The following is a 14895-nucleotide window of genomic DNA, read 5'->3' as shown; positions in this document are numbered from 1 at the left end:
TCGTGTCCTTGTGTCACCATTTCCCTAGGCCCTTGTCCCTCTGCCTCCCCATATCCCTGTGTCCCCATGTCCCCACCTCCTCATGTCCCCATGTCCTGCTATCCCTTATCCTCCTATCTACATGTGTCCCCGTGTCCCCATGCCCCATTTCCCTGTGTCCCCATGTCCCTATGTGCCATTGCTCTTGCCTCCCCACGTCCCTGCTTCCCCAGCTCCCTGTGTCACTGTGTCCTCTCCCTACCCTCCTATCTCACCGTGTCCCCCTGTCTCTGTCCCCCACCTCCATAGGTCCTGGTGTCCCCAACTCCCCTACCGTCCCCGTAGCCCCACGTCCATGCCCCCGTCCCACCGCACCGGCCAGGGGCGCACCACCAAGCCACTAGGTGGAGCAAGTGAGTCAAGGCAGGGGGCGGGGAGTGGCTGGAGCCATGGGCGGGGATTGGCTGGAGCCATGGGCAGGGCTTCCCGCAGTGGGGCGGGGATTGGCTGGGGAAGGGCGAGGGGAGGGGTGGTGGTGTGTGCGTTCCGGGGCGGGGATTGGCTGGGGAGAGGGTCGGGCGAACGGGGGGCGTGTCCCCGGAAAGGGGCGGGGATTGGCTGGGGCGAGGGCCGGGCTGGGGGGCGTGTCCCCGGGACGGGGCGGAGCCGGTTCCGGTAGTTCCGGGGCCGCTCACGCTAGGTAGCAGACACCGGGAGCGGGGATCAGGGGTCAAGAGCAGCGCAGCAATGCAGCCGCCTCCGCCGCGTAAGGTGAGACCGGGACCGGGACCGGGACCGGGACCGGGACCGGGACCAAAACTAAGACTGAAATGGAGATCGGGGCAGGGCGCACCGGAGCAGGTCCAGGCATCCGGACTTGCGATCGTTCCGGTGTCCTCCGTCGGTGCCAGTGGCATCCCGCGCCGGGTCCTGCAGTGGGCGTCAGGGTTCACCACCCCGGCTGGACAATGGCCCCACGCAGCCGGGGACTGGGGGCGGTGGATACCGGCACCGGGGCCGGTGAGGGCAGCGCACCCCTTGCCCCCGCCGTGCCGGGGCCTGAGCGCTGCCGTCCCGCAGGTGAAGCTCACGCAGGAGGTGCGGATCCACCTCCTGGAGCAGCTCTCGGGCCTGCAGGGCAAGCAGCAGCGAGACGCAGAGCTGCTGGAGGACATCAGGTAAGGTCCCCACGCCTGTGTCCCGCTGCCACCCTGAGCTGAGACCGAGCAGCTCATCCCATGCGTGGGACATCAGGTAGGGTCCTCGTGGAGGTGTCCCCTCCCCAGCCAGCTCATCTCCCACGGGGGGCTTGGAGCCAGGCTGCCAGGCACAGCTCACCTTGAACCTGCCACCTGGAGGTCGTGGCCTCCATCACCCACGGGGGTAGCTGGATGGGGACATCCTGGTGTGGGGGGGATGGTGACAGGCGGGTGTATGGTGGCAGGGGGGTGACACTGGCAGGGGCTGATGAGGGCAGGGGCTTGATGTTTTCATTGGGGTGGATGGTGGCAGGGGAGGGATGTGCTGGCAGTGGGGTGACCGTGGCAGCGAGGCTGACACTTGCAGTAGGGTGAGGGTGGCAGTGGGATTGAGGGTGGCAGTGGGATTGAGGGTGGCAGTGGGGGTGATGGTGGCAGTGGGGTTGATGGTGGCAAGGGGGTGATGATGAGGGTGGCCGATCCCTGCACGGGTCCTAGCCTGCCCCACATGCCCCTTCCCTCCAGGTCCTACAGCAAGCAGAGGGCTGCCATCGACAGGGAGTATGGCCAGGTAAGGAGGTGCCGCTGCTTTCACGGCCACCGTGCTGGGGGCGCACAAGCCCTGAGCCCCATCCCTCCTGCGGGGGATGCTGTGGAGCAGAGCAGAGCCTCCCGCAGGCCACCCGCGGCGTCAGGAATTGTCAGAGCAGGCAGGGGCTGGGCTGCTCCGTGCCGGCAGTGAAGGGCCGTGGCAGATGGCCTCGGCGTTGTCCCTGCTTGGGGTGGCACCAGGCACGGCAGGGCACCCCCGGGGCTGCTCTGCTGAGCACAGCAAAGCCTGGAGCTTGGCTGTCTGGAGAGAAAACCCCTCGGGGGCGGGGGAAGAAAGCTGCTGGCTCTGCTGTCTGCTGGGTCATGCAGGGCTCTGCTCTGAAATGTCAGCCTGGGTTTGCTCCTGCAACATCCCCTGGGGACATCCTGCAGCAGAGCTGTGTCCCCAGCTGCACGCAGCCAGGCACCACCTCACACTGCTGCCTCTTCCCCCCCGCCCCAGCCCGGGGGGCTTGCTGTGTCCCCAGGGTTGGGGTCTTCCTGTGCTTGGCTTTGCAGGGGGGGCTCCTCTGCTCTGCCTCTGCAGTCGCTGTCCCTCATTGGTGTCCCCTTGCCAGTCCCAAAAGCCACCCCCTGGGGGGGTTCCTGGTGGTGGTGACTGCTCCCCAAACAGCTTTTCCCACGGGGACCCAGCTGGCACCGAGCTGCTGTGGGACGTGTCCCACCCTGCTCCGGGGGCACTCGTGGGGTGGGCAGCTGCTGTGGGGGAGCCCAGATTTGGTCCCCAAGGTGGGATGGGGGGGTGAGGGGGTAGGGGGCAGGGCTGGGGAGAGCTGGTGGTGACAGGTCTGTCCTCAGGCACTGCAGAGGCTGGCGAGCCAGTTCCTGAAGAGAGACTGGCAGAGGGGCCGTGGCGAGGCCGGCGATTCCAGGTGGGCTGGGGACAGGGATGGGCACAAGGGGCTGGGGCTGGCTGTGCCCACGTGTGGCCCAGCCAGCTGGGAGATGCCTAATGCCAACTAGGATTCGGGGGGGATGTCCACAGGGATGTGGTAGTGACTCTGTGTGGAGGACCACAGGGGCTGGGGGTGCTGCTGACATGCCTGAAAGCTGGGAGGGACACGGCCAGCCCTGACCTCCACCTGCTCTTGGGGCTGCTGGGGCTGCAAAGCTGGATAGGAGCTGGCACCAAGGGCTGCCAGCCCAGCCCCAGCCTGTCCTGGGCTGATCCTCAGCAGGGTGGGCAGCAAGGGCAGGGAGGGGATTCTGCCCCTCTGCTGTGCTCTGCTGAGACCTCCCCTGCAGTGCTGGGGCAGCTCTGGAGTGCTCAGCACAGCACAGACAGGGGCCTGGTGGAGCAGGGCCAGAGGAGGCCACAGCAATGCTGGCAGGGCTGGAAGCCCTCTGCTGTGAGGCCAGGCTGAGAGAGTTGGGGTTGTGCAGCCTGGGGAAGAGAAGGCTCCAGGGAGACCTTCTGGTGGCCTTGCAGGGCTTGAAGGGGACGAGAGGGAAGCTGGGGACAGAGTTTTGAGCAGGGCCTGTGGTGCCAGGCCAAGGGGGGATGGTTTGAACTGCAAGAGGGAGATGCAAAGTGAAGAGAAGGGAGAAATGTTTGACCCTGAGGATGGGGAGAGCCTGGCCCAGGCTGCCCAGAGAGCCAGGAGCTGCCTCAGCCCTGGCACCATCCCAGGGGAGGTTGTCTGGGGCTGTGCGCCACCTGCTCCAGCTGCAGAAGTCCCTGCTGAGTGCAGGATGGGGGTTGGACTGGATGAGCTTTAAGATCTTACCCACAGCAGTCTGTGGCCCCATGCTTACCCCCCCTGGTGCCCACAGGAGCTCGGTGGCTGTCTGGAAGGGCATCATTGAGGGCACCGCTCAGGCCGGGCAGCTCCGCGTCACCGCCGCCGACAGCTACCGAGCCCTGGCTGCAGAGGCTGCCCGCAGCCACAGGCTCTCCAAGGAGAGGATGCTCAAGAAGGTACCCAGCTGAGGACCTGCAGACAGGTGGCCATGGCACCTGGGGACGTGCTTTGGTGGCCCTGGTGGTGCTGGGTTCGTGGTGGGACTCTGTGGTCAGTGTGACGGAGCCTAGCCGGAGGCCTGTGTCCAGTAGAGTCCCTCAGGAGTCAGGACTGGAGCAGAGCTGTTCAATAGAGTCATCAAGGGCCTGGGTGAGGGCACAGAGGGCACTGGCAGCAGGTTTGCTGATGGCACAGAACTGGGAGCAGGGGCTGGCACGGGAGGGTTGTGCTGCCCTGCTGCCAGACTTAGGCTGAGAGCTGGGCAGGGAGAAATGGAATGAAATCCATCAGGGGCAGGGGCAGAGCCTTGCAGCTGGGCAAGAACAGCCCCAGGGATCAGCACAGGTTGGGCACTGAGCTGCTGGAGAGCGGTGAAGGGGAAAAGGACCTCTGGGGGTCCCGGTGGATGGGAGCTTGACCACGAGCCAGCAAAGTGCTCTTGTGGCCAGGAAGGCCAAGGGCATCCTGGGGTGGATTAGAAGGGCTGTGGGCAGTAGGCTGAGAGAGATTCTCCTCCCCCTCTACTCTGCCCTGGTGAGGCCACATCTGGAATCTTGTGCCCAGCTCTGGGCCCCTCAGTTCAGGAAGGACCTCAGGGAACTGCTTGAGAGAGTCCAGCCCAGAGCCACAGAGATGATTCAGGGAGTGGAAGATCTTCCTTAGAGGAGAGGCTGAGGGAGCTGAGGGCTCTGTAGCTTGCAGAGGAGGAGCCTGAGAGGTGACCTCATTGCTGGGGATAAAGATGTGCAGGGTGAGTGCCCAGAGGCTGGAGCCAGGCTCTGCTGGGGGATGCCCAAGGACAGCTCAAGGGGCAGTGGTGGAAGCTGAGGCAGAGGAAGTTCCATGGCAACAGGAGGGAAAGTTACTTCCCTGTGAGGGTGACAGAGCTGCCCAGGGGGATGTGGAGTCTCCTTCTCTGGAGATATTCAAGACCTGCCTGGATGTGTTCCTGTGTGACCTGCCCCAGGTGCTCCTGCTCTGCCAGGGGGGGTGGACTGGGTGAGCTCTGGAGGTCCCTTCCAGCCCCTGGCATCCTGTGATCTCAGAGGGCTTTCCCACCCCAACCAGTTGTACACCCCTGTGCCTGGGGGGTGGGAGGACAGCTGTCCCCCACCACCAGGGCTGACACTCCCCACAGGGCATTGAGAGGCTGCAGAAGGCTCAAGCAGAGCTGCTGGAGACAGTGAAGGAGCTGGACAAGGCCAAGAAGCAGTTCACTCACCTGCAGCGCAGCAGTGAGGTGGCCAAGGACAAGGCAGCCGACGTGGAGGCACGGTGAGCAGGGGTGGGCACCCTGCTGGGGGCTGCCCTGGCATCAGCATGGCCTCACCTCCTCCCCACACCACCCCCCTGCCCCCACAGGCTGAGGAAGAGCGACAGGAGGATATTCCACACCAAGGCCAGCCTGCAGAAGCTCAGTGCCAAGGTCAGCACAGGGCTGGGGGCTGGGCTGGGCAGGGCAGGAGGAATTGGTTGGATGGTGGCAGCCTAAAGGGCAATGGTTGCATGGCCAGGTGGAGATGGGTGACAAGTGGTGCTCCTCAAGGGTCTGTACTGGGACCAGTGCTGATCAATACCTTCATTAATGCTTGATCAATACCTTCATTAATGCCATGCACAGCAAGAGTGAGGCTCCCTCAGCCAGTCTGCAGGTGGCACCAAGCTGAGGGGGGTGGCTGGCAGGACTGGGGGATGGGATCCATCCAGAGGGACCTGGGCAGCCTGGGGAAGTGAGCTCAGGAAAACCTCCTGAGGGTCAATAAGGCAAAGAGCAAGGCCCTGCAGCTGGGTTGGGGCAATCCTTGGTATCAATCCAGGCTGGGGGTGAGGAGGTTGAGAGCAGCCCTGCAGGGAAGGACTTGGGGGGGCTGGGGAGGGAGGAGCTGGGCAGGAGCCAGCAATGGGCACTGGCAGCACAGAAGGCCAAGGGCAGCCTGGGCTGCATCCAAAGCAGTGTGGCCAGAGCTGGAGAGAGGATCCTGCCCCTCTGCTCTGTGAGACCTCACCTGCAGGGCTGGGTCCAGCTGTGGGGCCCTCAACACAAGAGAGACATAGACCAGATGGAGAGGGTCCAGAGGGGGCCACAGAGATGATCAGAGGCCTGGAGAACCTCTGCTATGGGCACAGGCTGGGAGAGTTGGGGCTGTTCAGCAGGGAGAAGAGAAGGCTCCAGGGAGGCCTCAGAGCAGCCTTCCAGTACCTGAAAGGCTCCAGGAGAGCTGGGGAGGGACTTGTGACAGGGGCTGGGAGTGCCAGGAGGAGGGACAATGGCTTTGAGCTGGGAGAGGGGAGACTGAGACTGGAGATGAGGAAGAAATTCATGGCAGTGAGGATGAGGAGACACTGGCACAGGCTGCCCAGGGAGGCTGTGGCTGCCTCCTGCCTGGAGGTGTTGAAGGCCAGGCTGGCTGTGTCCCTGGGCAGCCTGGGCTGGCTGGAGCTGTCCCTGCTGCCTGCAGGGGGGTTGGACAAGCCGACCTGGGAGGGTCCCTTCCAACCCGCTGCCGTCTGTGGATGTGGGTGGCAAGGTGGGGTGGGGGTGCTGGCCCCATGCCCAGGGCCCGTGTCCTTGTCCCCACAGTTCTCAGCCAGGCTGGCAGAGCACTCGAGGCAGCTGGCAGGGGTGCAGAACGAGTATGGCTTCGCCCTGGCCGCTGCCAGTGCCCACCTGCAGCATTACCAGCGGGTGGAGCTGCCGGCAGCCATGCAGGTGGGACCTGGGGACCCCCCCCAGCACCCTGCAGCACCACCCCCTCTCCTGGGGCATGCAGCAGGCATCTGCCCAGGGCTGCCAGGGGACGGTCCCACCAGTGGGGGGGCAGGGATGCTCCCCTGAGGGAGGTTCTGGGGCGGTGCTGGGCGTGTGGGGACAAGGCTGGAGGGGTTCTGGGCAGTGCTGGGGTGGGGGCAAGGCAATGCTGGGGGCTGGGGGCAGTGCTTGGAGGGTTCTGGGGCAGTGCTTGGAGGGATCTGGGGCGGTGCTGGGGGAGGTTCTGGACAGTGCTGGGGTGGGGGCAAGGCAATGCTGGGGGCTGGGGGCAGTGCTTGGAGGGTTCTGGGGCAGTGCTTGGAGGGATCTGGGGCAGTGCTGGGGGAGGTTCTGGACAGTGCTGGAGGGGTTCTGGGTAGTGCTGGGGGATGTGAGCACTGCTGGGAGGGTTCTGGAGCAGTCCTGGGGCAGTTCAGGACAGGGAGTGGGCTATGAGCAGTGCTGGGAGTGGTCTGGGCAGTGCTGGGAGTGGTCTGGGCAGTGCTTGGCGTGGGGGCAGTGCTGGGAGTGGTGCTGGGCAGTGCTTGGGGGTGGTGGCAGTGCTGGGAGTGGTTGTGGGCAGTGCTGAGGGGGTTGGGGGCAGTGCTGGGAGTGGTGCTGGGCGGTGCTTGGGGGGTGGAAGCATGCTGGGAGTGCTTCTGGGCAGTGCTGGGGGTTGGGAGCAGTGCTGGGAGTGGTTGTGGGCGGTGCTGGGGGTTGGGAGCAGTGCTGGGAGTGCTTCTGGGCAGTGCTGGGGGTTGGGAGCAGTGCTGGGAGTGGTTGTGGGCGGTGCTGGGAGTGGTGCTGGGCAGTGCTTGGGGTGGGGGCAGTGCTGGGAGTGGTTCTGGGCGGTGCTGAGGGGGTTGGGGGCAGTGCTGGGAGTGGTTGTGGGCGGTGCTGGGAGTGGTTGTGGGCGGTGCTGGGAGTGGTCTGGGCAGTGCTTGGGGTGGGGGCAGTGCTGGGAGTGGTTGTGGGCAGTGCCGAGGGGGTTGGGGGTAGTGCTGGGAGTGGTGCTGGGCGGTGCTTGGGGGGTGGGAGCATGCTGGGAGTGGTTCTGGGCGGTGCTGGGGGTTGGGAGCAGTGCTGGGAGTGCTTCTGGGCGGTGCTGGGGGTTGGGAGCAGTGCTGGGAGTGGTTGTGGGCGGTGCTGGGCATGGTTGTGGGCAGTGCTGGGAGTGGTTGTGGGCAGTGCTGGGGGGTTCTGGGCAGTACTGGGGGAGTGTGGGCCGTGCTGGGGGTCCCCCCACCTGCTTGTCCCCCCAGGCTGTGGATGGGGACCTGTACGAGCGGCTGCGGGATCACTTGTCCATGGCCAGCAGGACAGAGGTGGACACCTGCAGGGCCACCAGGGACTGGTTCCAGGGGGTCGCAGAGGCCTCAGCGAGGGTAACAGCGCCCATCCCGTGGGCAGGGAGAGGGCAGGAGGGCACAGGTGACGGCCCCAGCCCCACACCGCTCCTCTGCTGCAGGTATCCAGGGAGCAGGACCTCCTCCTCTTCCTGCAGGACCACCCCAGCTTTGCCCTGGCCCCCCACCAGCAGCTGCAGCTCACCAGGGTGGAGGAGGTAGGTTGGGGAGTGGAGATGAGCCAAGGTGTGTCCAAGGAGGCCACCAGCATCCTGGTCTGGAGCAGCAACGGTGTGGGCAGCAGGAGCAGGGCACTGGGCATGCCCCTGGACTGGGCACTGGTGAGGGCACAGCCTGAGTGCTGGGGTCAGGTTTGGGCTCCTCACTGCCCAGACTGAGGAGCTGGAGCAGGTCCAGAGAAGGGCAATGAGGCTGGGGAAGGGTCTGGGGAACAGGGCTGGGGAGCAGCAGCTGAGGGAGCTGGGGGTGGTCAGCCTGGAGCAGAGGAGGCTGAGGGAGACCTCATTGCTCTCTGCAGCTCCCTGAGAGGAGGCTGGAGCCAGGTGGGGGTTGGGCTCTCTTCTGAGTGTCAGGTGATGGAAGGAGAGGAAATGGCCTGACATTGTGCCAGGGGAGGCTTAGGTTGGAGATGGGGAAAAATTCCTTTGCTGTCAGAGTGGTCAGGGACTGTCCCAGGCTGCCCAGGGAGGTGGTGGAGTGCCCATGGCTGGAGGTGTTGAAGGAGCCTGTGGCCATGGCACCTGGGGCTGTGGTTTGGTGGCCATGGTGGGGGTGGGCTGCTGGTTGGACTGGGTGACCCTTTCCCAACCCAAACCATCCTGTGATTGTATGGTTATGGGAGGCTGGGGATCCATGCAGCTGTCCCTTTCTCAACCCCCATGTCCTCCCCAGGTGTCCCTGCTGCCCCCAGGGGACGATGGGGCCAGCCTGGAGAAGGAGGCTCGGCGCTGGGCTACGCGGGTGGCCAGGGACCTCAAGAACAAGGAGCACAGCGAGGAGGTGGCCGCTGACCCTCCCCATGGGGCACAGGGAGGCTCAAGAAGGGCCTGTCAGTGTGCCCCCACCCCCCAGTCAAGGCTCCCAGCACCTGGGTGACTTGGGGGGGGTCCTGCCAGGTGCTGCAGAGGCTGGAGGCCAGGAGGCAGCAGGTGCCGGAGGCGGAGGCGGAGAGGCGAATGGAGGAAGCCAGGGAGAGCATCCGGAGGGCAGAGGTGGGGACTGCAGCCCCCAGGCTTGGGGTGGCCTCCCTCCAGGCTCCTGACCCGTGGGGTGGCAGGTGTGGGGATGGGGAGAAGCTGCACTGCAGATCAGGGAATGGGTTGGGAGGGACCTTAAAGCTCATCCAGTTGCAAGGCCCTGCCATGGGCAGGGACACCTCACGCTGGACCAACATCCTCAGGGTCTCATCCAGCCTGGCCTTCAACAGCTCCAGGCAGGAGGCAGCCACAGCCTCCCTGGGCAGCCTGTGCCAGTGTCTCCCCACCCTCACTGCCATGAATTTCTTCCTCCTCTCCAGTCTCAGTCTCCCCTCTCCCAGCTCAAAGCCATTGTCCCTCACCCTGGCACTCCCAGCCCTTGTCACAAGTCCCTCCCCAGCTCTCCTGGAGCCCTTCAGATGCTGGAAGGCTGCTCTGAGGCCTCCCTGGAGCCTTCTCTCCTCCAGGCTGAACAGCCCCAACTCTCCCAGCCTGTGCCCACAGGGGAGGTGCTCCAGAGGTGGCACTGGGGACGCTTTGCCCCCACACCAACCCCACAGGGCCGTGCCCACCCCCGCAGGTGCCCCCACCCTGGCCGCTGACACCGTCTCTGTGTCCCCAGGTCAGCCGGGTGAAGGCGGAGGCACGGCTGGCACTGCTGCGGGCAGCAGGGCTGGATGTGGACTCTTGGCTGGCAGGGGCCATGGGGGGGGCAGGGGAGGAGGTGCCCACTGGGCTGGACCCAGCTGAGTTCAGTGACTCTGAGGACAGCGACGAGCCGGAGGGGGCGCAGGAGGCCGGCCCCGCCGCCCGCACCTACCCCTACACCTGCAGGGTCATCTTCGGCTACCAGGTATGGGCTAGCGGCCAGACCCTTGCCCTGCCGGCCCAGCCGGGGCCAGCCCTCCCCTGCCGGCTCCCTGCCACTCTGTCCCCCTGTCCCCTGCAGGGCTGCCAGGCAGACGAGCTGTCCATCAGCCAGGGCGAGGAGCTGGAGGTGCTGGAGGATGGGGATGCGGAGGAGTGGGTGAAGGTAGGCGCAGGCTCGGCACCCCCTGAGCTACAGGGGTCACGCTGCAGAGGTCCCCAGGGCCGTGCCTGCCCCGGGGGCTGGGACAGTCACAGGTTTTCTGCCCCTCCAGGCTCGGAACAAGGCAGGCCAGGTTGGCTACGTCCCCGAGAAGTACCTTCTGTCCCTGGGGGGTGAGGCAGGGGCCGGGGCCGGCCCCCCAGGCCCCTCTGCCCTGCACCGTCAGCTTTCCAGCATCATGGCCGCAGAGCTGGTGCTGGAGCCCGGAGGTGGGTGCTGGGGGGGCTCCTGCCCTAGGGAGGGGGGCAGCGGCGCGGGGCCGGCGCCCAGGGGGCGCTGAGCGCCCCCCGGCGGCAGCAGAGGGGGCGCCGAGCCCTGCCCACGCCGTCCCTCCAGCCTGGCTGGTGCGAGCCCTGTACGACTACGAGGGGCAGAGCCCCGAGGAGCTGAGCTTCCCCGAGGGAGCCATCATCAGGGTGCTGCCCAGGGCCCCTGGCGAGGTGGACGACGGCTTCTGGACCGGGGACTTCGACGGCCGCCTTGGGGTCTTCCCCTCCTTGGTGGTGGAGGAGCTCACTGGGGGCCAAGGGGCAGCTGGGCAGGTTGGTGATGGGGGGGGGGGGCAGCGTGGCCCCCGGGAGGTTGATGCCCTCCCTGCTTGCTCAGCCTTAGAGCCATGGAAGGGTTTGGGGTGGGAAAGGCCTCTGAGCTCACCCAGTCCAACCAGCAGCCCAACCCCACCGTGGCCACCAAGCCATGGTCCCAGGTGCCATGGCCACAGGCTCCTTGAACACCTCCAGCCGTGGGGACTCCACCACCTCCCTGGGCAGCCTGGGACAGTCCCTGAGCAGATGGCAGCAAAGAAATTTTTCCTCCTCTCCAACCTAACCCTCCCCTGGCACAATTTCAGGCCATTGCCTCTCCTCAGAGGATAACCTGATGCAGAGCCCAACCCCCAGCTCACCGCAGCCTCCCCTCAGGAGCTGCAGAGAGCAATGAGGTCTCCCTCAGCCTCCTCTTCTCCAGGCTGACCACCCCCAGCTTCCTCAGCTGCTCCTCCCCAGCCCTCTTCTCCAGACCCTTCCCCAGCTTGGTTGCCCTTCTCTGGCCCTCCTTCATACCCTCAATGTCCTTCTTGGAGTGAGTGACCCAAACCTGAACCCAGCACTCAAGTTGTAGCCTCCCCAGTGCCCAGTCCAGGGGCACCATCCCTGCCCTGCTCCTGCTGCCTACACCATTGCTGCTCCAGCCCAGGCTGCTGGTGTCCCTCTTGCCCACCTGGGCACCCCCTGAGCTCATCTTCATCCACTGCCAACCAGCACCCCCAGGGCCTTTTTTCACCAGGCACTTTCCAGCCACCCTGCCCCCAGCCTGGAGCCTTCCTGGGGTTGTCGTGCCCCAAGATCAGGTCCCAGCCCTTGGCCTGGTTGAACCTCATCCCCCTGCCCCTGGCCTGGTTGAACCTCATCCCCCAGCCCTTGGCCTGGTTGAACCTCATCCCCCAGCCCCTGGCCTGGTTGAACCTCATCCCCCTGCCCCTGGCCTGGTTGAACCTCATCCCCCTGCCCCTGGCCTGGTTGAACCTCATCCCCCTGCCCTTGGCCTGGTATCCCCCAGCCCTTGGCCTGGTTGAACCTCATCCCCCAGCCCCTGGCCTGGTTGAACCTCATCCCCCAACCCTTGGCCTGGTTGAACCTCATCCCCCAGCCCTTGGCCTGGTTGAACCTCATCCCCCAGCCCTTGGCCTGGTTGAACCTCATCCCCCAGCCCTTGGCCTGGTTGAACCTCATCCCCCAGCCCCTGGCCTGGTTGAACCTCATCCCCCAGCCCTTGGCCTGGTTGAACCTCATCCCCCAGCCCTTGGCCTGGTTGAACCTCATCCCCCTGCCCTTGGCCTGGTTGAACCTCATCCCCCAGCCCTTGGCCTGGTTGAACCTCATCCCCCAGCCCTTGGCCTGGTATCCCCCAGCCCCTGGCCTGGTTGAACCTCATCCCCCAGCCCCTGGCCTGGTTGAACCTCATCCCCCAGCCCCTGGCCTGGTTGAACCTCATGCCCCTGCCCCTGGCCCATGCCCCCTTACCTTGGCCATCCACCCCTCTTGGCTCTCTGTTCACAGGAGCTGCCCTCGCCCTCCCCACCGCCCTTCTCCCCTCCCAGCCTCCTGCCCGAGGCCAGCCTGGACCAGTGCCCCCCTCCTGAAGCACCCCTGGGAGGTGAGTGCCAGGGCCTGGGGGAGGTGGGAAGGGGGCTGGGGGCGTGCAGGGAGCCGTGCTGAGCTGCTGAGCTCTTCCAGGTTGCCGCCAGGATGGCACAGGCAGCGGGCACAGCTCTCCGGACCTGGCAGCCAGCCGCCTCCGGCCGGTAAGCCCCAGCCCGGCCAGGCCGTGCCCCCCAGCCCTGCCAGCGCGGGGCATGGTGCCAGCCATGTGCTTTCTGGGGGGCTGCTGAGGGGGGCCAAGCAGCCCCAGCCTGTTGGCACCGCTTTTCCTCTCCTCTCTCCACAGCTGCGGGCGCCCCCTCCCCCGCCTGGCAGAGCCCCCGAGCCTGACCCCGAGCTGCACTTCAGCTGATCCTCTGGGTGCCCCCCACGGGGCACTGCCCACCAGAAACCTTCACCCAAGCCAGCCCCCATGGCTGCTGTGCCAGCAGCAGGGACTGGTGCTGCCCCGGGGCCCCGAGCTGGTCTCATGGAGGGCCACATCCTGCCCAGCACTGCTTCTGTCCCTGGAGGCCCCAGCAGGGCATCCTAGCAGCCTTTATCCTGGGGTGCTGAGTGCCATGGCTGTGCCCCCCTCACCCAGCCACCTGCCTGGCATCCCCCATGCACCCTGGGGTGCTGAGTGCCATGGCTGTGCCCCCCCTCACCCAGCCGCCTGCCTGGCATCCTCCATGCACCCTGGGGTGCTGAGTGCCATGGCTGTGCCCCCCTCACCCAGCCACCTGCCTGGCATCCCCCATGCACCCTGGGGTGCTGAGTGCCATGGCTGTGCCCCCCTCACCCAGCCACCTGCCTGGCATCCCCCATGCACCCTGGGGTGCTGAGTGCCATGGCTGTGCCCCCCTCACCCAGCCACCTGCCTGGCATCCCCCATGCACCCTGGGGTGCTGAGTGCCATGGCTGTGCGCCCTTCACCCAGCTGCCTGGCATCCCCCATGCACCCTGGGGTGCTGAGTGCCATGGCTGTGCCCCCCCTCACCCAGCCGCCTGCTTGGCATCCCCCATGCACCCTGGGGTGCTGAGTGCCATGGCTGTGCCCCCCTTCACCCAGCTGCTTGGCATCCCCCATGCACCCTGGGGTGCTGAGTGCCATGGCTGTGCCCCCCTTCACCCAGCTGCCTGGCATCATCCATGCACCCTGGGGTGCTGAGTGCCATGGCTGTGCCCCCCTTCACCCACCTGCCTGCCTGGCATCCCCCATGCACCCTGGGGTGCTGAGTGCCATGGCTGTGCCCCCCCTCACCCATCTGCCTAGCATTCCCCCATGCACCCTGGGGTGCTGAGTGCCATGGCTGTGCCCCCCTTCACCCAGCTGCCTGGCATCCCCCATGCACCCTGGGGTGCTGAGTGCCATGGCTGTGCCCCCCTTCACCCAGCTGCCTGGCATCCCCCATGCACCCTGGGGTGCTGAGTGCCATGGCTGTGCCCCCCTTCACCCACCTGCCTGCCTGGCATCCCCCATGCACCCTGGGGTGCTGAGTGCCATGGCTGTGCCCCCCCTCACCCAGCCACCTGACTGGCATCCCCCATGCACCCTGGGGTGCTGAGTGCCATGGCTGTGCCCCCCTCACCCAGCCACCTGCCTGGCATTCCCCATGCACCCTGGGGTGCTGAGTGCCATGGCTGTGCCCCCCTTCACCCAGCTGCTTGGCATCCCCCATGCACCCTGGGGTGCTGAGTGCCATGGCTGTGCCCCCCTTCACCCAGCTGCCTGGCATCATCCATGCACCCTGGGGTGCTGAGTGCCATGGCTGTGCCCCCCTTCACCCACCTGCCTGCCTGGCATCCCCCATGCACCCTGGGGTGCTGAGTGCCATGGCTGTGCCCCCCTTCACCCAGCTGCCTGGCATCATCCATGCACCCTGGGGTGCTGAGTGCCATGGCTGTGCCCCCCTTCACCCAGCTGCCTGGCATCCTCCATGCACCCTGGGGTGCTGAGTGCCATGGCTGTGCCCCCCTTCACCCAGCTGCCTGGCATCCTCCATGCACCCTGGGGTGCTGAGTGCCATGGCTGTGCCCCCCTTCACCCAGCCGCCTGCCTGGCATCCCCCATGCACCCTGGGGTGCTGAGTGCCATGGCTGTGCCCCCCTTCACCCACCTGCCTGCCTGGCATCCCCCATGCACCCTGGGGTGCTGAGTGCCGTGGCTGTGCCCCCCTTCACCCAGCTGCCTGGCATTGCCTGCTCACCACCCAGTCCCCCCCTGCCCCCTGGCGGTGTGGGGGCTGTGCCCCAGGGCCCTGCCAGCCTCCCCTGCCCCCGGGGCTGTGCCCCAATAAACCCACCTGGCCGTGCCCAGGGGTTCAGCAGCTTTAATGTTTGTAGCTCGTCTATGTACAGTGCAGTGCCACACCACCGCTCCCCGCGGGCACCGGGGCTGGGCTTGCCAACCTGCCCCCGGGCCCCGGCCCCTCCTGTGCCCCGGGGCCGGGGGCTGGAAGCTCTTCTCTCCGCCAGCATCGCCCCCAGGGGCCCGCCGGGGCCCTCGCCGGTGCAGGGTTTGTGCCTGTGCCCGCGCTGCGTGGCAGGGGTGCCCGGGGCGGGGGGCTGTGCTCTGCGGTGAATGTGCCGGGTGGGCTCGGG

At 66.3% G+C, this 14895-nt stretch overlaps 1 protein-coding gene across 1 annotated transcript; it reads left to right on the top strand.

Moving 5' to 3' along the window:
* Nucleotides 1–334: 334 nt before the first annotated feature.
* Nucleotides 335–13082, top strand: FCHSD1 (FCH and double SH3 domains 1). Its single transcript, XM_054168648.1, has 19 exons — nt 335–392; nt 680–1157; nt 1704–1749; nt 2589–2662; nt 3564–3708; nt 4890–5026; nt 5114–5177; nt 6333–6461; nt 7763–7885; nt 7969–8064; nt 8759–8866; nt 8983–9078; nt 9686–9916; nt 10013–10096; nt 10206–10362; nt 10490–10695; nt 12211–12307; nt 12388–12455; nt 12599–13082. Exons 1-19 carry the CDS (start codon nt 335–337, stop codon nt 12662–12664), a joined length of 2463 nt encoding a protein of 820 aa, XP_054024623.1. The 3' UTR covers nt 12665–13082.
* Nucleotides 13083–14895: the final 1813 nt, after the last annotated feature.

Source organism: Dryobates pubescens, chromosome 16, assembly GCF_014839835.1.
Source record: "Dryobates pubescens isolate bDryPub1 chromosome 16, bDryPub1.pri, whole genome shotgun sequence".
Classification (NCBI taxonomy): Eukaryota; Metazoa; Chordata; class Aves; order Piciformes; family Picidae; genus Dryobates; species Dryobates pubescens.
The sequence above is the reverse complement of the archived record's forward strand: the minus strand, read 5'-3'. Positions and strand labels throughout refer to the sequence as shown.